This window comes from Melopsittacus undulatus, chromosome 1 (genome assembly GCF_012275295.1).
Source record: "Melopsittacus undulatus isolate bMelUnd1 chromosome 1, bMelUnd1.mat.Z, whole genome shotgun sequence".
Classification (NCBI taxonomy): Eukaryota; Metazoa; Chordata; class Aves; order Psittaciformes; family Psittaculidae; genus Melopsittacus; species Melopsittacus undulatus.
Window position 1 is genome coordinate 35717844 of NC_047527.1, and position 19535 is coordinate 35737378.

The following is a 19535-nucleotide window of genomic DNA, read 5'->3' on the forward strand; positions in this document are numbered from 1 at the left end:
AAACACCAATCACCTGTCACATAGCAAAGTTTGGTTAATGTGTGTTTACAAACTTGCTGCTTTCTGACCCTTTCTTTTACAATTTTTGCATCTTTTACTCCTGTCTTGAGACATCAACACTGTAGAAAAAAGAAATATGTTTAGCGTAGGTCATTCAACCAAGCATATTGTAAGATGTGGATTTTGTCTTGTGATATGAGAGGGGGAAGAAGACAAGAAGTGCTACACAGCGAGCAGACTGGGGGTATTCAATGGCACTCCGTAATTGATCTGTTGCCTTGCAGGAATACACAGACCTATTGGTAGGCTTTTCCTGTTGCAAGTCCGAGCTGATTCAGAAGACAGGACGTGTAAAATGGTGAATGGGCCGGGAGTAGTTTCAGCGTCATTGAGTCAAGATGTAAATCTAGTGGGATATTTGTGATTTTAGTATATTGTAACAAAGGAAGGCCAATGAGTTGCATCATGTTCATCATTTTTACCTTAGCTGGACTTCCTCCCACTGTTCTGAAGCAATGGCATCAAGTAATAAAAGGATATAGTTTTCCTGGATGAGCTGTGCTGTGTCTGTTCCTTCATTGATCTTAGAGCACCTTGTCCTTGGCTAAAGGACCTTTCATCCTTCCAAGTGATGCTGAGCCTTGTCAGTCTGCCTCAAAGGCACTGTTTGTTGCCCCCAGGTACTCTGACTTCTTCTTGTGCTTCATCCACATCTTCCTCAGGAGGCTGGGCGTCCCGCACAGGTTGCCTCCCGTCAGTGGTAGGGAAGCGTCTGCTCCTGGGGGCAGGGTCAGGTCGTACTCTGCTGCCTTCCTCCAGTGCTGCCGGTGACTAGAAAATAAAGCACAGACATGTAAAGTGTTTGTCTCTATGGCCCTTCTTCCTGGCTTAAAGCAACCGGGCACGGAAAACCTGAGGGGGCTGAGCTGGCTTACACTGGCTGAGGGGTATTTTACTCTGTGTGTGGAGTATGAGGACACTATGACAATGAGCTTGTTACTCTCCCTCAGATGGCAATGGTGGGATTTCAAGTATCACCCTGATGTATGTCTGGGTAAACTGCCTAGTGATGGCTGCATTTGTTCTATGGTCAACTTGTTCCTTAATTGCACTTCATTTAAAAATGGCTTAATTTTTTTAAGCTGCTTTAGGGCAAATATTATAGAGTTCTTAGGGGGAAAATACTTAAATTTTGAATTCAGATGCTTTTTTTCTAGTAATAGAACAGAGCTGTAACTGGTACTGGGGCAGCTGGAAAAATGGACATGGCTGACAATATAATAATCATGTCCTTTAGCCAATCTCTCACTACTTTTGGGAAGTAAGCAGTATGGCTTTACCATAAATCACTGAGGTTTTATGGCTCTGATTCAGAGATCTGCAGATGAGCACCTCTCTGTGTTTCTGGTGAGCAGGTGACCTGTGGCAGAGGTGTCCCATCCCCTTCCCTGCCTTGTGTCACACCTCGTGCAGCCCCCCAGGCTTGTCTAGAGGGTGGAAAGGACTTACTCTTCCATGGAAGTCCTGTTGCCTGTAGGTGAATCTGTGACAGCCACCGCTTTCACAGTGATGTGGGCAACTGGCGATTGTGGAATCTGCAGGAGGAAAAAGCATGTCATTAGGAAGTGCTATTGGTAAGCAGGGAGCACAGGTTTGTCTGAGGAAAGAGGCTGTTTTAGGAAAATCAATAAATACTGTGAATGTCCTGCAAGAGAAAGCAGGTTAAGGATTTGACTGCCCAACTCTTATCCACACAAGTACTGCTGACTCACATGAATGCTCTTGCTGAACTCAACACAGGGTTTGTATGAGCAAGAATTACGCCTCCCATTGAATGAGGGAGGCTTGCAGAACTTTCTATTCCTTAGGTTTCATGCCTAGCTTCCTGAAGAGTCAAGGCTTTGAGCAGACTGGGCAGCCCACCTCTTGCAGCTCTCCACAGGTCACTTCTGTGGCTGCTTGGGGACCAGCTGTCCCAGACATCACTGTTCCTTTGGGCATTTAGAAATGTTTCCCTGTTCTTCAGTGTGCTGCTTGGTGACATGGGAGTCCCTGGCTCCTGCCCAGCTCTGCCATGGCCACACAAGTGCCTGATCATAGCCTTCCTCTTGTCTCATGTGACCATTTGGCCATGAGATGGTCATAGCCTCCACGATGGCAAGCTAAAGTGTGGGTTACCAGAAATTGTGATGCACTCTCATCATTCCAGGCAATAACCACACTGATTTTACTGTCAGTACTGAAAAAGATCTTTATATTATTGTCACTAGTATAATTGGTCTTACGTTGTCTAGGACTATTTCCCCTGGGGTTAATCTGAGACTGGATATGTTTTGGTGAGCTCTGCAAGTATCTCAAGACTTACAGAGATGTTTGAAATCACTTTCGAAAGTATACTTTGAAATGTAACTGGGTTAATTATTGGTAAGTGTAATTAATTACACTGAATATCATTAATTGTGACCATCCTTCAACATTGTACAGTATACTGCAAGTATATTGCAGCCATCCAGAGGAGCATTTGAAGCCATCAAGTTTCTACAGCATGGTCTGGTGTTCACCAGAAACTTTTCAAAGGACTATTTTCTGTTTGAAAATCTAGTTTTTATAAAATTAGAGTGTTTTTTTGTTCTTTTTCTTTAAGAAAAGAAGGGAAGGAAAATGTTTCAGTAAAGCTGAGTATTTTTTAACCAAAGCATTTTGTCTTTCCAATATAGAACAAATATTTGGGTTTTGTTTGATGATTTTCCCATCAATTCTTCATCAGCATTTTCCATTGATCTGATTACCATGTCAGGCTGGCATTCTAACAATATAATTATTTGACGCTTGTTCCACTTTAGAAATGATTTATTTTCCCCAATTTGTAAAATTCCCTGAGAAACGAGAGGCTAACTCCTCCCAGGTCTTGCTGGTGGCTGAGCCTAACTGTTTCCATCCCACCATCCTTCCTTGAGGGCAGCTGTCCTATGCCAGTCTCTTCTCCTAGCTAAGGATCCTCTGGCATAAATCATGTCGCAAGGCCTTAACAAAGACTGCAAAATCTGCACATGCTATGAGAGACTGCCATGCTGACGTGATTAATGTGGGACATGCTGACAGGTTTTAAGATGCATCAGACAGTGGTAATTGGTCTTGCTGTATTTACTTACCAAGGATTTTCCATCCAATGGGTGATGACAGGACTTGGATGATTCTTGTTCAGTAATTCCCACTGCAAAGGATAAGAAATATGCCATTATCAGTAACTATCCCATTGGCACAGCTTGTATTAAAAGCCTCCTTTCATGAACAGAGCCTAGATTCAAGTTAGACTTCAACCAGACTTGATTATGCCAAAAGTGCGGAAGTTTCTTTATTATGATCATCTCCAGACATTCCTGCTCGTTGTTTTCCTGCTGAGGAAATAAATGAGAGAGGGATGCCAGATTTTTCATGGAGCCAAATCCTCCTGTTTGGATGTCAGATCATGGAGATATCTTATTTATTTATTTATTTATTTATTTCTGTTCCTGGCTGCTTTTGGTGTCTGCTGTTCCTTTTAGGATATTCAGGTAAGTGAAGAGCAAGAGAAGTATCTACAGGAACACCAAGATTCATCAAGTTTTCAAGAATATGATTTACACCTGTAACCAATTGAATACATATAATGACAGCAAACATCAGAAATAGCCACGGCACTGCTTATAGTGCTGTCTCTGGCATGAGATAGTGATCAGAACTGTCCCCTCCTTCTGGGGGGCAATATTTGACTGTAATAAATATATTCACCAGCCTCTCTCTTCATGCTCCCTGCCCCCACCAGTAATTCCATTAGATACTTAGATGTATCACTCATGTCAAAGTTTAATTCTATTACCTCCTGTCATCTTGTATATTAGGTACTAACAGTATTCAGCAAGTGGCTCCAGGCATCAGTGTTTGGAGCCTGTCCAGCCACTGATGTCCATATTCTTCCCCCCCCTTCTTATTTGATTTGATTTTGTTTTGTTTGCCCTTGTATTGCCTGATTTTCCCCTTCAGCTTCCCCTCTGCTTGTCAGATACTGAACATGTTCTAGCAAACTTGTAGCAGAATATCTAAACAAATGTAGGTCCTTGTGGCTTCAGTCTTATAAGTGATCCCCTCAGGATAGCAGTGATGGAGTGTGGTGTGAATTCTGCTTCCAGAAGGTGCTATGGATGCCCAAGCCTGGGCACCAGTTGTTTTGACTTGCCCTATGTTTCCAAGATGAGTGCTTATACGAAAACTTGGTACAAAGCTTAGTACTTCTGTCTTGGAGAAGTGCAATTGTGTTTTGCTTTGGTTTGGTTTGGTCTGTTTTGAGCTGTCCATCCTGTGTAACAAAGCACAGCTTTCAGTGCAATCAGGAGTTTCTTCTTGTGGCCTCCTGCTACACTTGCTTCCTCCATGGCCAGGTTGGATGGGGCTTTGTGCAACCTGATCTAGTTGAAGATGTCCCTGCCCATGGCAGGGATTGGAACTATATGATCTTTAAGGTCCCTTCCAACCCAAGCCATCCTATGATGCTTCGATATTTGTGTAGGGTTTCTGATGTTGGCGATATATGTGCTGAGGGTCTTACCTGTGCTCTTGTTTACACATTTTCCCCTTACTCTGGAAATTGAACTGTTCAGTCTGTTACCCAGATTTCAACTTGTGCTTTACCAAATCTGAAGTCTCTTTAATATTCAGCAGTACTTACTTATGGAGCAAACATGGAAAACTCTACAAACTCAACTATTTCCAGTAAGAAAGTTGAAGGATATTTTTGAAGGGTAAATCTACATGGAGGTAACATTTATAGAAAGATTAATGAAAATAGATGATACATATCCGTATGTTTACCTCACTTCATATCACATAATGCTGGCTCTCCAGCTGTTGAGAAACAGCTGGAAAACCTTTCTGGACTCTCTCATGGTACCCTGTTCTCTGTGTAGGTGTTATTAGTACAGTTAGTATGGAAACAGGACACTGCAGCGCATCCTAACAAAGAGCTATCTGGTTTTCATACAAATATTCACCAACACTTCTACCTTTCTTCCCTTAAAATGCCAAATTTGTCACTCAAAGTTATGGAACAAAAGGACTGGATCAAAGTGATTTTATCCCCCAAAGGACCTAGACACTGAGATTCAGTCACTATTTTGTGATTAGCAACTGTTTTTCCATAGACTTTCTGCTTCAGTCACGTAGACAGTGTTCACTCAGAAAGCAGCTGATCAGTCACAGTCCTGTGCTTACTTACCCCCACCCCGAATCCTCTGAGGTAAGAACTGTTGATGTTTCCACAGGCTCCTCTGTGTTGCTGATCACCATGGTCATCATCTGCACAGATGTTTTTAAAAACCAGCTTCATCACTTCCTGACAACGAATCACATTGGGAAAGCAGAGGCTGGTGCTGAGTACAAGATTAGAAGGTCCTGGGATCCAGTTTTTCAGAGGCTTGAGCAGGACACAGCACTCTTCAGAGCCGAAGCAGATTTTAGTGCAGCAGAAACTGAATGTTCCCAGGTGTCGCAGAAGAGGGGAATGCATTGGCTGCATGAGGGGATTAGCACCACTGAGGAGTCTGGTGGCAGTGATGGACAGAACTTAGGGGGCTGTTGCAGGAGGTGTCTTGCCATGGTCCCTGAGCATCCCCTGTACTGGGGAGAGCAGGGATCTGACAAACAGCCTCACCATGCTGCACAAGCTTAGGCAGTCATGGAGGAGCTGTTGTGTCTTGTCCAGATAACCCTGGTAAGTTTGCCTTGTCCTACTCTCCTCGCTCCCTCCTTCCACTCCTCAGCCAGTCCTTTTTTGTCTCTCTTTTGTTGTAATTTAAACCCAGTTTCTCACTCTTTCCTATACAGCATCTCAGTTTCTTTGCCCACTTACTTCCTTTTCACCCCCTATGAGAACTGTTTCTTCATTTTCCGCTTTTCTTTCTGGATTCCTCCATCTTTTCTCCCGCTCGCACCTCTCTGTCATCCTTTACCTCAATTCCCCTAACAGCAGAGATCAGCAGTCCCTTCTTTCTCCCCACTGGCTCTCTGCCATCCTTTGCCCTGCAGCCGGTTCCAGCGACTCCTCCTCTCTCTCTGCTCCAGCCATGAAGCCCCAGTTCTTTGTTCAGCCATAGCTTGGCTCTGGTCCTGGTTTGAGATCTTTCCCTCTCGTCCCAAGGTCAGTTTCATCCTTCCCAATTTCCCAGGCCCCATTCTTGTCTGCTCTGTGCTCCTAATGGCATGGCTAATGTGCAGTGCAGCTGCAGACTGGTGGTGTGAAGAACATGCACCTTCATGGTAGTATCTACTTCACGGATTTAGCACCTTTGTACAGCTAAATGTCCGATGTCCCCACCAAACACATGCCATACCGGATTTTTTCAAAGGCTTATGACTTGACTGCATCTGGGTTGTTTTTCAGGGGAGAGCAGAAGATGAGTTTTTGATTAAAAGGCCACCCCTTGCCAAACTGTATGGCCCTGCTCCAGCTTCAGCCTTCCAAACGTCAGCAATGAAGGAGCTGAATGACCAGCCTGTTTATGTTTACTCATTTCCTTGGTTTTGCTTTGGCAACCTCTCTTTTCCCTTCACTAGTTCTCACAAATATGTTGAAAAAGTTTTGGCTGAAAAACCAAAATCAAGTCTGTGGCTGACATACAGAATCTAAAATTTGATCCCAAATTGTTGTGTTCTGGCAAGTTCCAAGCAACTGAACAGGGATCTTATATAATAAGATGACTCAGGCAAACTCAGTTATTCACAATATAGCATGCCTAAAATATCATTAGCCTTTGGAAAGGGAGCGCTCATGACTCTGAATAAAGCGAGTTTATGACTGAATAAAGCAAGAGCTATGCAATGCCATGGCTGTTATCTCGTTAATTCCACTGGACATTTTAAGCATGAAAGTATCCTTCAGATCCATAACAAATTGCCTGCAAACAGGCAGACTGCAGTATCTAACAATGTTCCAAAAGCCACAGAGGAATAAAGCCATTGTGCAGACTTACCGTGCTGGGCAGCACCCTTGGCAGGGCAGGGTCCCCGCTGCCCACTCTGCAGGCAGCCCAAGCCCTGCACCTCGTCTCCATTGTACAGCACCTGGAGGAGGTCACCCTGGTGAGGATGCAGCCTCTCGGTCCTGTGGGGCCGGTGGTTGGGTATGGCTACCACCTACAATGAAAGGAAAAGCCATCCTGTTATACATAGCCTTGGAGATGGGCTGGTCTGTGGGGAGCAGCATAGTGTTTGCTCTTCCCTCTGCTTTCCAGTCATCTGAAGGGATTTCATTGGGTGGGATTTGGGGTGTTTGCTTTGTTTGGCTCCTGCCTCTGTGCATGAGATGTATAAAAGTATGGGAAAGCCACGTGGGATCTCTCTGGAATGCACTACTTTGGTGCACCTTTCTGTATTCTCCTCAGGAGAAATGTGGTTCTTTTCAAGATCAATATGCCTTTGAGACAGCTCACATTGAATTTCTTATTGCGTCATGTCTTGGGCAATCAGTTAAATGTGAATTACAAATGCTATTTTTTCACGGCCTTTCCCATCTTTTGGACTTACTTACATTTTATACCTGGTAATGATTACAGAGGGTACAAGGCAATGAACAATTGTGCTCCCAGGGGTTAATGTTCACAGATATTAGCTTGCACAAACAAAACTCACTGAGAGCTGCATCTTTGAACATTATCCCCCTGTATCTCAAACAGAGCCCTGAAAATGAATGTGAACAATACTAAGTTCTTTTCTACTTCGATCATGACTAAGCCATGGTACTCACTGTGCTGCCACAGGCAACTCCAGGCGCCAAGGCTAATGTGAGTTAAAAAAAAACAGGGATAGGCTCCAAGAGCAAGTGGATCCATCAGGACTGTTATCCAGGATGATCCAGAAACAGTGTTCTCAAGGATATTAAAGTCTTTGGGAAAAGGAAGCAGGATTTTTAACTGCATTAATAACAGGAATTACTTAGGCACGTTTTCTGTGTTTCTGAGATTCCTTTTTACATGTCGTATTAGTAATACCAAAATGCCAAAAAGCAGAATCTGTATAAATAAGCTACAGTGCCATTTTCCATTACAGCTGGAGACAACAGCACAATCTCTATAGCATATCTTGCAATGAACATCTTAATTTGCAGCATTTGGCTCTAGCACACTTTTAGAGTTCCTTATCTCCTAATTCAAGATTTCACTGTGACTTCAGCTACCTCACCCATTACTGTAATATGTGAAGACTTATCTAGGTCAGGAAACTAAACCTGCTGTAGCACAGTTTTGATCTAAACTGAAGCTGACATTTCTCTAGGGTACCTAGGGTAAGGCAGAAGGATCAGCTGGAAGTCACTTTTCTTTTCTAGACATACCAGGGAATTAAAACCTGTGTGAATGGCAGAGCCAGCCAAACCATGCAGAATTAGTGTACTGCTCTCTAAAGAGCTACTGGTTTAAGAACCTGTATGTCCCTTGACCCGCTCAGTTTGTTTGCAGGACACCGACTCTGAATTCAGAGCTTACCAAAGTCTCTTTTGTGGACTTTACATGCACGTGAGAGCATTCTGGCCTGGCATACCTGCTGCCAGAATTAGCTGTGTTAAGCAGGGGGCATGGAGGACACAGGAGGGTTGCAGACCAGCACAGAGGCTGTTCCAGCAATGCTGTTCCCAGACCCAAAATCCTGTTGGCAAACCAACAACCAACCAGAAAAGGTGACAATTAAACATCTGGCTTTGAATATAGCTTTGAAGCTGAAAGGCTGAAGAACGAGGTGCTTGTTAGTGGAGGAAATTCCAGATTTGCAGAGTTAAGCCTTTTTTGATGGTCTAATGCTGATCTCATTTTTAATGTGTCAGCACTAGCATGCACAGAGGGATTTGACATTTTTATGCAAAGTAGCCAGGTACTGGCATCCAGACAGTTCCACCTGAAGAATTTTGGGTCTAGTAGAGCAAGAGAAGAGAAGGATCTACTATCACTCGAAATAACTCTTAATAGGGCAAAAGGAATTGCAAATAAGCATATTGGTCAAACACTCTAGTGAAAAAAAAGATGTTTCCTCTTTCTCTCATCCTTCCATAGTCTTGAGTGTGCTTTTAGGATGGGTTCTTGAATGTGATGAAAGTTACCCCCGAAGGTCGGTCATTTGACTGTTAAATCACTTAATGCTGCACTGCTTGAGTATTTCTGCAGCAAAAATAAAGGTCTGGCAGATGTCCACCTCGCTTGCTATTTTTGCCCTTGCTGAGGATTAAAGTTGTGCATCCACTGCTATCACCAGACCAGGAGATTTCACATTAGCTGAGAGCATTTCCACAGCACTGACTGCAGGTGCAGATGTAAAAGTGAAAACCAAACAATCATTCTGCTACTTTTCTGTGGGTCTAGAAATCGGCAATCACAACTTCCTCACAGGCATGTGTATTCCAGTACAGGCAATGTATTTGAATGCTTGTGCAGGAGCTGCAAGCAGCTGCATCATATACTGAAGAAGGGGAATGCACAAAGAGCTGACTGTGCCAATTGCTCTGGTTTGAGAGCCTTGCTTGTTTTCTCAGCTGGAGCTGCAGACTATTGCTCGGGCTGGGTGCTCCCACTGCTGATGATGCTGCTTGCATCATGGCAAGAGGCCAATCAAAGGACATCTTTAATTGGGGTCAGGAAAGCCCCAAAGGGAAAAAGAAAACCCCTAAAAATACAGCAAAAAAACAGGGACTTTCTTATCTTACTTTCTTAGACCTTTATAAGTACTGTGCTGCTACAGCAGCTGGTCCAATCCAAGTTAAATATTAGAGGTTCCCATTTAGCAAATACAGCTCCCTGTTGGCTGAGTTTTGGAACTTTGACATAGAGGTGCCATAGATTTCAATGAGAACTAGCTGCAAATTTTCCAGCTGAATAGTTTTATGAGAAATTCTGTTTAGAAATCAGGGTATTTTGTTGGAAAGTATAAATTTTGTCAAAAAAACAAAGATAAATTATTTGAGCATTCTATTCTAACTATTAAGTTAGAATAGTTCACTTTTAGATTGGACTTTTATGCTGTTTTTGCATTACGTAGAAAACAAAATATACCAAAGGCGTAACAAATAAAAAAGGGGTATCCCAAAATGGCTTATTTTGAGTAAGACTCCGGCACCCTGATTTTGATCCTCTTTGAAAAGAAAGGTCATTGTGAAACCTCAGCCTGAGTTACAGGACAAAAATGAGATTTTCACAATTTGAGAAAATACACACATATAGCATTTCTACCCAGATATGACAGACACAGTATTGTCCCTTCCTAGGCACCACTTCAGTTATCCTGTGAAGTATTGGAATCCTGTGGTCCGCCATACTAACCAACTGAGGGGATGGGATTGAGTGTGGTGAGGTTTTATCCAGCTACAAGTAAGTGCAGTAAGTAGGGGTGTCCTGGGGTCAGCAGCAGCAGTAATTTTTTCTCCATCTTAGTAGCTGGTGCGGTGCTGTGGGTTTGACTTTCAGCCTGAGAACAGTGCTGATAACACCGATGTTTTTAGTTGCTGCTCAGTAATGTTTACTCTAACCAAGGACTTTCTGAGTCTCATGCTCTGCCAGGGAGGAGGGGAAGCCGGGAGGAAGCAGAGACAGGACACCTGACCCAAACTCGCCAAAGAGGTATTCCATACCACAAGTCATGCCCAGTATACAAACTGGGGACAGTTACCCAGAAGGACTGGATTGCTGCTTGGGTCAGGCTGGGTATTGGTCAGCTGGTGGTGAGTGGTTGTATTCTCTTCCCTTGTTATTTCCCTTATCATTATTATTATTGGTGGTAGTAGCAGTGATTTGTGTTATACCTTAGTTACTGTACTGCTCTTATCTCAGCCCATGGGAGTTACATTCTTTTGATTCCCTTCCCCATCCTTCTGGGAGTGGGTGAAGAAGAGCGGCTGTGCAGTTCTGAGTTACCGGCTGGGCTTGAACCGTGACATGGGGGGACCCATAGTATTGTGAGAAGACTGGGGAATCAGCAATATGAAGAAGAGGCTATTTACAAATGAGGATGGGGCTTCAAAGTGGAATAGGGTATGGAAAAAAGCGAAGGCCATGGAGCAAAATATTTTGACAGTGCTAGTGAAGAGACAGGTCTGTAGTGAGAAGAAATGCTTCAGCAGAAGAGTCTCAAAGTTTGTTAAAAGTGCTGTGATATGCACACAAGAAACAGGCAGTCAATTCTGTAAATCAGAACTGTGATGAGAGGACCATGGTAGGGGTTGTGAATGATTCAAAGGGATTTAAGGAGGGAAAACTGGCTCTAAAGACAAGAAAACTCAGGCCCATGTGTCAGTGTCCAGGCTTGGAAAGCACCACCTGCAGGGAGGGGTCAGAGCTCCAGCTGTGCACTCTGTGCCAGTGTGCACTCTGTGCCAGTGCACAGGAGGTGAGTCAAGGGCAGGAAGCACCTTGGGATCAACAGACAAGCATCCTCCTGTGGCTCCCTCAGAGCCATCTTTTTGAGTTGAGGTTACAGTTCATTGCTTGGTGTTTTTCTCCCACATTCCCCAGGGAATGGGATACTGGCTCCTTTGTTAATACAAACAGGTAGTGACACGATTTGGCTTTTCATCCCTGCCTGTCCCTCTGGTGTTATCATTAAGGCTTTATGGCTAAGAATTAAGTCTGTTATTCCCTCAGATGGCCCATGTTGATAAGCTGCTGTGTTCATTTTGACTGGCTCTGCATAGCAAGACCATATTTTTTGAAGTTTCAAAGTGCTTCTGTAAATAAGCTGTAGCTTTACAGAAACTCCCCTTTCTGTTTCCCACCCCACTCCCTGCATCAGACACTGATGCACATTGCCCTCGAAGATGTGCTTCCCATTTATCCATAGCATTTTTAAGAGGAAGTGTAATCAACTAGAATGGAAAAAAAAAACAAGAGGGAGAGAAAGGGAGGATTTTCTTACACTCTTGGTCAGGATGTGCTGCGTACTTTTGGCTCGTCTTCGGGCAGGACTACATGCTGTGAAAGAAGAACAGGAACATGGTCAGGGTGCAGTGGAAATGTACAAGATGAGGTTACACATCCCTCTAAAAGTTCTGCATGAGAATATATTGGGGGGCATGGTGGGGAGGAGGGGAAGAAGTAAGGCTTTAAGAAGCATTCCAGCTGAGACAACCCAAAAACTACTTAATGTTATCTCAGCAACCATGCTCTAGCTGTGCAACTGTGCAACATGGGCACAGGGCAACAGCATTCCCCAAGTTTCTGCAGCTCTCCCATAGGCTTCAAGGAGGAACCACACTTCTCCTTCCTGAGTTTTGATCTGGCCTCCCACCTGCCAATGTTTCAGAAGGAAATGAGCTTCTCTTTTCATCCAGACACCTTCAAGCATGACTATTGTGTGCATTAACTTTGGAGAGGCATATCCTTTTGACTGCACTAAAATGACTGGTTGGAGTGAGGGATTTTTTTGGACAGTGAAGAGTGTTTAAATGCTTGTTGTTTCAGTTTGGCTTGAAACTGGCCTGAAAGACTCTGTGATAGTCCCAGCTCTCCCTCTCATCATACCTAAGCCTTTGCTCTTTAAAGTTATTACTTTCCCCTGTGTTCAGGCCACAGGATTTAGCAGCCAGTGACAGAAACAGGCCAGCAAAAACCTGCCAAATGGGGTGAATTAACTGCAATTCTAAAGGCTGGCCCCGAGGGCAAGGCAGATGAATGGGGGTTTCCTATTCAAGCTCCATGCATAATCCAAAAGCTTTGAAGAGCCAGGAAGGTTTGTTATGGGATGAGGGGTGACTCTTACTCTCCAGGTGAGCTTTCCATTACATTTTTTGGCATACATTCAACTCCAGGAGTTTCAGTGCTTATTGCTGCTATGTACCAATTTTTGCAATGAGTTTTGAAGCTGTGGAAGCAGCTGGAGGTCATCCAAGGCTGCTTGTACTGCAGCCAAATGCCTCTCCTCTGATGGCAAGAGTAAGGGACTGGGCTCTCCAGGCTTCGGTACAAGCTGAGCTGGCAGTGGGATCACTCTTCCTAGACAGCTTGTTTCCCTACAAGCCACCCCTTGATACCCCAGTGAGGTTGCAAGTGCTGAGTATTAGGTCTCCAGTGGACAGGAACACAGTTTTGGGCTAATCTCTGCCCTCAGTGGAAGAGGACCGTGACAGGGATGGTGATGGATCTTGTCCAGGGTCCCTGCCAGTGACCCGTTGTGGCACAGGGTACTTCCACATGGAGCTCATCACAAGTAAGTTATCTCCTGGCATAGAGTTTGAGAGCGTGCTAAGCTGTCAGTTCAATTATGGTCTGTTTGGCATGGTGTGATAGCCTCAGGGAGCCTGCTGTCTTCTCCTGCAGGGCATGTTTTATATTTTAAGCCCTGGTGAGTGGGGGATGAAAACCAGACCAAGATCACAAAACTGGTCTTTTTCCTAGGAAAATGTCGTAAGTCGGTTTTGAAGCTGCTGCAATCAACTTTAGGAATTTCACTGTGTGAGGACTTCATTAATTGCTCACAAGCAAAACACTGAAGTGCAGAGAAGTTTAATGATGCAAGGCATTCTCTTCTTGCCTCTGGTGTTTTATGTATTTTACTGGGCAGTGTGAGGAGCACAGTTTATGTAGGTCTCTAAAAGGAGCAAATACTTTTGTGCTGTTACTGGTACCCAGGCCAGTGCACAAGGAACAACAATAAATGTGGCAAACAGCAATAAATTTGTATATTTTCAGAGTACGTATGATCCATAGCCCAACTCACTGCCTGTTGTCTGCCAGAGAGTGGCGAATGGCTTACAGGGGCTGAAGAAAGGCAAGGCATGAAAGGGAAGTCACAGCACCAGCAAACATGCAATTACTTGAATAGCCATTGAAAGAAAAGTGAATCACGGAGGTAGCCAGTAGTGACCCACTTGTGCAGACATACAAAGGCAGCAATGTAAACAGTGCTCTCCCTGCAAACATCATTTTCTGCAGGGAGTGGGAGCAGAAAGGGAGGAACGAATCCTTGCAGACAATGTTTCTGGGTTTGCCTGCAAAAGGATGTTTGTATGTACAGACCCAGCTTTCAGGCAACAAAAACAATTACAGTGGCAGTTCACTTTGTCATTTCCACTTAGATTCTGAAATTAAGCAGCTGAAAGCTCATGCTCGCAGCTTGCAAGTAAAGATCTGACCTGGCCCCACAATTTGTTTTCCCTGTTTTTACCTGCTTTCTTGTTGCTGAAATATGCAGCCATTGAGTTTAAACTAATTTGTTCAATCAAATGCAGACTGGGCTTTGTCCGGTTCTTACTCTTCATTACAAGCAATTAATGTTAATCATGCATTCATTTCCAGGGCATGGCTTTGGAAATGTTCCACTTATTGAGCCAGCAGACTTAAATTCAACATTCATGCAGTTCACCCACTTCATCTGAGCTGCTAACTGCTAGCAGAACTTCATTTTCTTTTCTATTACACAGAATAGCCACACAGTTGCAAGCTGTCACTTTAGCAATTACCTCATAGGTATATCAACACTGATTCCAGAGCTCCCAATTTTGCCAGCGCAAAGATTTTACACAGCCACAATGTCGAAGCACCTGCACGGATTAGCTGCAGAAACAAGCAGCAAGCACTGGACTGTGAGCAGAGCACGGCAGAACAGATAAGCTGCTCACTTCAGAGATTTTCCTGATGCTAAACACCCCATCCATCTAAAAGACAACCCCGCAGCGGTTGTTACAGTTTTGATGTACTCACATTTGGATGAAATCACAGTGGTGAAAACTTCTAAATTCTCGTCGCTGCAGCTGTAAATCTGGTGCATTTTCCCTCTCTCCCTACTGACTGCCTTTCAGCTTCATGCAACTGCTCTGAACTTCTGGTAAATAGGTTTCACTAATCCAATCTGGCTCTGTGATCATTGTCCAGATCTACAAAGGACAGACTGATGCTGTGATCTCATCTCATTCCATATTCTTCATCACAACATTTTCTGCTCCCATCTGCCTTTCTATGAATACTATTAATGCAAAGATTTAATTTAGCTGTTACTTAAGCCTCTACTCAGATAAGAGCACTTTATTTTACACCTCCTTTTACCCATTTGGAGAATCCTCTGCAATAAATGGCTAATAATTAAAGTCTGTTCTGTGCAGCCGATGTATGGGCAAATAAACATCGACAGAAGTTTTGCCAAGATTTTTAAAATAAGCTGGATTAATACTTTGTGTACTTTAACACATTAGTTGTAAAAATTGCTCCTCCTGTATAATGAGGAGCTGATTCTGAGCATATTAAGAAAAGCATTTCATGTTTTACCTTTTAAGTTCATAAATTTATACCTGAATCCTGTTCTTCTTTAGTCATCTGCAATTTCAAATGCACATGACTAAAGAAGGGCTCATCAGGCAGACATGCGTAGGTCTATATGCCCCCCTGCTTCAGTGGCTGAAGGGGGAGGGCAGGTGGCTCAGTCATAGGTGGGTTCCTACATGACTTAGGTTCTGGGGCCTAAGTCCATATTTATGCACTTCAATAAAGGGTCTTGTTGCCAAAGCCTTTAATTCCTTAATGCTCCCATCAGAAATTGTTCTTTTCTCCATTTATGACAATCAGCTCCCCCAATTTCTGGTGACTCACTGCTGCCATGGACACCTAGGATAGAAAATACTGGCTCGTGGGCTCCAGCAGCTGATGTAGCAGAAACACTTTCAAGTGTGAATAATGATATTAAATTATATCAGTCTAATGAATAGCCTTCATTACTAGCACGTGTGTGTAATTAACACAAAAACTAGTGCTGTCTTCTCCTATAGACGTCTGCCACCAACAGTCCCAGATGGAAAGTGCCAGCGAACATGTGCCATCACTGTCTTATCCATGTAATGTTTCTTATTTGAAATAATAAATATTGGTCAAACACACATCCTGAGCATGGAAGCATTTTGTTTGAGTGGAAGGCATCACTGTTTCAAGAAAGAAACAAATGGAGAGAAGCTGATATCACTTGTCACCTCCCACAGGCAGCAAAACCACTGCGGAGCCAGGGGTATTGTCCCAGGAAACGGCACCGTGTTTGAAATGGGCAGTGGGACGGCAATGTAATCAAGCAAAAGTTCAATTAGGTTTTGATTTATTGAGCCACATGTTCTGCTTGTATGACTGATGTCATTAACATCAGGCTCGGCTGGCGTGTTCATCTGTCCCTGCCCGGCTCCCTCTGAAGGCGCACACGCTCAACAGATGGGGAGCTGCACGGGCGCGAATGCAATTGTTTATCCCCCTATTGTTCCTGTGTCAAGCAATCAAACCAAATCCATTACCCACCAAGAAAAAGATCAGCGCACCGTCCACTCAGCAGTGAATGGAGCAGAGGCAGTTATGCAGGGAGCCTTTAAAGCTTTCAAAAGGATAGAAAAAATAATGAAGAGCAACACTGAATAGTTGACCAAAAAAAAGAGAAAAAAGCTATAACAAATCTAACCCACCCTTTATTTCACCCTGGGATACTCAGAGTACAATGAGAAGAGGCACTTCTGGATCTGAGTCACTGTTTTCCTAATTGTAGGTATGACCTAAAGGTATTTTAAAATCATAGCTGGTGTTCAATGTTAGAACAAACACTCTGTGTTTCATCATGTTGAGGGGCGGGGGGATATGGAAACTGAAGTGAGACTCAAGAGCTGGTTACCAGCTGGCATTCACTGTGCTATAGGTTAGGTTTTAAGAAGATAGCCTTTGAACACCTATCTTTACAGGGCACATGATGCTCTGGGGATGAGTCACTGTGCAGAGAGCTGACAAAAGGTTCTTGCATTACTTCTACACAGAAAAATATGGCTCTTTTGTGACATGTCTCATGTGGAATTCTCATCTGGGACTGAATTTCCCACTGTTCATGAAAAGGAGTTTATGGCTTCCTATTGTCCAGAGCTTACAGGGTAGTTGAGCACTGTGGATGCCCTGGGTTTTACAGGTAGTCTTGATGTTGCTGCAAGAGAAGGACTTCCCATATTGAATTACAGAATAGTTAGGGTTGGAAGGGACCTCAAAGATCACCAGGTTTCAACCCCTCTGCCATGGGTAGGGACACCATTGGGTTATTTTTTTCAGCTTTATTTATTCATAGAGTTATTTGGGACAAATGTTTTGGTTTATCTAGCTAAAAAAATAGGTGTGATAACACCTACCAAGGAAGTGTACTATAGAGCTCAACTGCATGCAACCTGCTGAAGAGCTGAGGAAGGCGCTCTCCACATCCCCAACCGAGGAACTGCCTGCAGAGCCGTATCACATGGTTTCACATGGTATCTCCTTTCGGGTCCTTACTGACCCAGCAAGAGCCCAGCCTGTGGTGGGAGCCAGAAACCAAACAGTGATTCTACATATCATTACATAGAATACTTACAAACTAGGCTCAGTGTTTTCCTCACTGCTAAGCACAATTTATAATCTATTAATTTAATTCACGTGGTGCCACTGCAGCCATGAGAAGACTCAAAAGTATTTTTGCAGTGGGGTATATCTTTGACTGAAGACTCCTGAGTGAACATGCAGAATCCATTGCTCCCTGCGGGCTGTGCTTACCAAATACCTGAACTCCCAGTTGTTGGCAGTAAATGATCAAAATATCTGGTGCAAGAACTTGGCAATCAAAGGTGAACACCTGAGGAGAAAAACAACCCAGCACACAAGAACAGGCATACAGTGTCTGAAAAAACATCCATCCAACCTGATCTGCACGTGCAGTATGGGGAAGCTATTTGATTTTTGGGAATGTGGGCAGAAAGGAGGGAAAGGTGGAAAAGAGGAAGAGATGTAAGCTAAGGCTGAGGGGAAAACAACTGGTGGAAACAGCAGAAGGCCCAGCAAACCTTGTCAATGAGGTAGAAGATCCCAGACAACTGGCAAAATGTCCTTCTGGAGAGATGGCAAGGATGCTTTTCCCATGGGCTGGATCTGTTCAGCCACATTTGGAAGAAACAAGTGTAGACACTTGTCCTATTTCCCAAGTACGCCAGAACTGGTAAGCTTAAAAGGAAACAAATAACAAAATACTAATTATGGTTACAAAAACTGTAATTAACACTTTGAGTAATTTAATGTAAGTATCAGAAACCTCTAGACCTTATTTATCCTGGCCTTTGGAAAAAATGAATGCCTTTCCAGTGAAGCATTCTTCCAGTGAAGTCAGTGGGAAGCATCTTGGCATATGCAAGAGACATTGCCAAGGGATTCCCTGGCTCACAGAGGGCAGAGCTCTTCATGAGGCAAGTCTCTGGCTTCTCCCTGGATCTTGCACCCTGTTGCATAAGAGGTGAATCTAATCCGTACTGAGCCACTTGAGCCTATTTCTTACCGTTAGCTGGGCAATATGATAAGGATAACCCCAGCTATTTTTGGAATAGGATTGTGAACCAGAGGTATGCACAGTTTAAAATAAAATGGGATAAAACTGCACATGCACACTGCAGGCACTAACTCTAAAACACGTCTGTGCAATGCAATGCAAGTGGCATTTTTTGAGGAAGGATAATCTCTTTGCTTCATTTTAGGGCCACAGAATTTCAATTGCCAATGACTGAAAAGGAAAACCAACGCTAAACATAAAGTGAGATTCTTATACATAGTCTGTTATTTTTCTCTAAATGAAAGGAGAGATATGCGATCAACAGCGTTGCCTCAAACTTACTCACAGTACTTACATGCAGTACTACCTTAATTTTGAACTGGTATTGCAGACTGCTGTAAGTAAGGAATTATCAAACCCAGCATTTTAATTTGCACCTGGCTGGAAGCTGCCGTCACAGATTTTATCCAAATGGCCATAAGATCGAGGCATTTATAAAACATTCTGAACTTTCAATTCATCATATGGGATCAGGAGAGAGGGATGCGAGAGTTGTACAGTTTGAAAGGGCTAATGCACTGCCTTCTCTGCTAATCAGGGAAGGAAACACCAGCCAGAGCTGGAAGCCAGGCTGAACGCATCCCCCCACTAGTTACAGAAAGATACTATGGGATCCAAAGGAAAAAAAAGAAGCCTGGTTGGCTCCTCTTAAAAAAGTTACATATAGATAATTGGACCTTCACAAATTTGCTCTAAGCTTGTAAAACACACTTGAGTAAGCCCATACAATGATTAGTGAGAAACACAATGCCCAGCACTGCAAGGTTTAAGTCCTGTGGACCTTGTGCCAGCAGCAGGGATTGCACTAAGCCAGCATTAAAGCTAGGGCCAGGCTGAGCACATGGAGGCTTAACAAGCTTTCATATACTGGTCATGTACTGGTAATCCACAGAAAGCATTAAAAACATCAACAAAAGAGCGATATGTTCAAACTGGGCTGTGACAACAATAGCTTATTAAGATGCTAAACTTCAACTTTGTCCTTGATTTATTCATTTTTCAAGCTAATTGATCAGTGAAGTCTTTATTCCTCTGATAGAGCACAGTGATTTTTGGATGAGGCCTTTTCGCTCCTCATTTTTTCCTTTAAAACATTTTAAGATTATTTTAACTACCAGCTCCTGATAATGAACACAGCCATTTTTGGACAAAGAAGCACATTAATTAAAGCTTGTCCT

The 19535-nt window shown here is 43.5% G+C and overlaps 1 protein-coding gene across 1 annotated transcript; it reads right to left on the bottom strand.

Moving 5' to 3' along the window:
• Positions 1 to 552: 552 nt before the first annotated feature.
• VXN (vexin) lies at positions 553 to 14772 on the bottom strand. Its single transcript, XM_031050612.2, has 6 exons — positions 14706 to 14772; positions 11923 to 11978; positions 7005 to 7167; positions 3153 to 3214; positions 1510 to 1595; positions 553 to 831 (listed from the first exon to the last, which is right to left on the bottom strand). Exons 1-6 carry the CDS (start codon positions 14770 to 14772, stop codon positions 645 to 647), a joined length of 621 nt encoding a protein of 206 aa, XP_030906472.2. The 3' UTR covers positions 553 to 644.
• Positions 14773 to 19535: the final 4763 nt, after the last annotated feature.

Bases quoted from the DNA above. Each gene is read 5' to 3' on its own strand.
- VXN (XM_031050612.2), bottom strand. From the start codon at position 14,772: ATGCACCAGATTTACAGCTGCAGCGACGAGAATTTAGAAGTTTTCACC. The intron at 7,168-11,922 runs GTAAGAAAATCC...CTTTCATTGTAG, and splicing joins AGCACATCCTGACCAAGAGT to GTGGTAGCCATACCCAACCA. The intron at 1,596-3,152 runs GTAAGTAAATAC...TTCCTCCTGCAG, and splicing joins CATTGGATGGAAAATCCTTG to ATTCCACAATCGCCAGTTGC.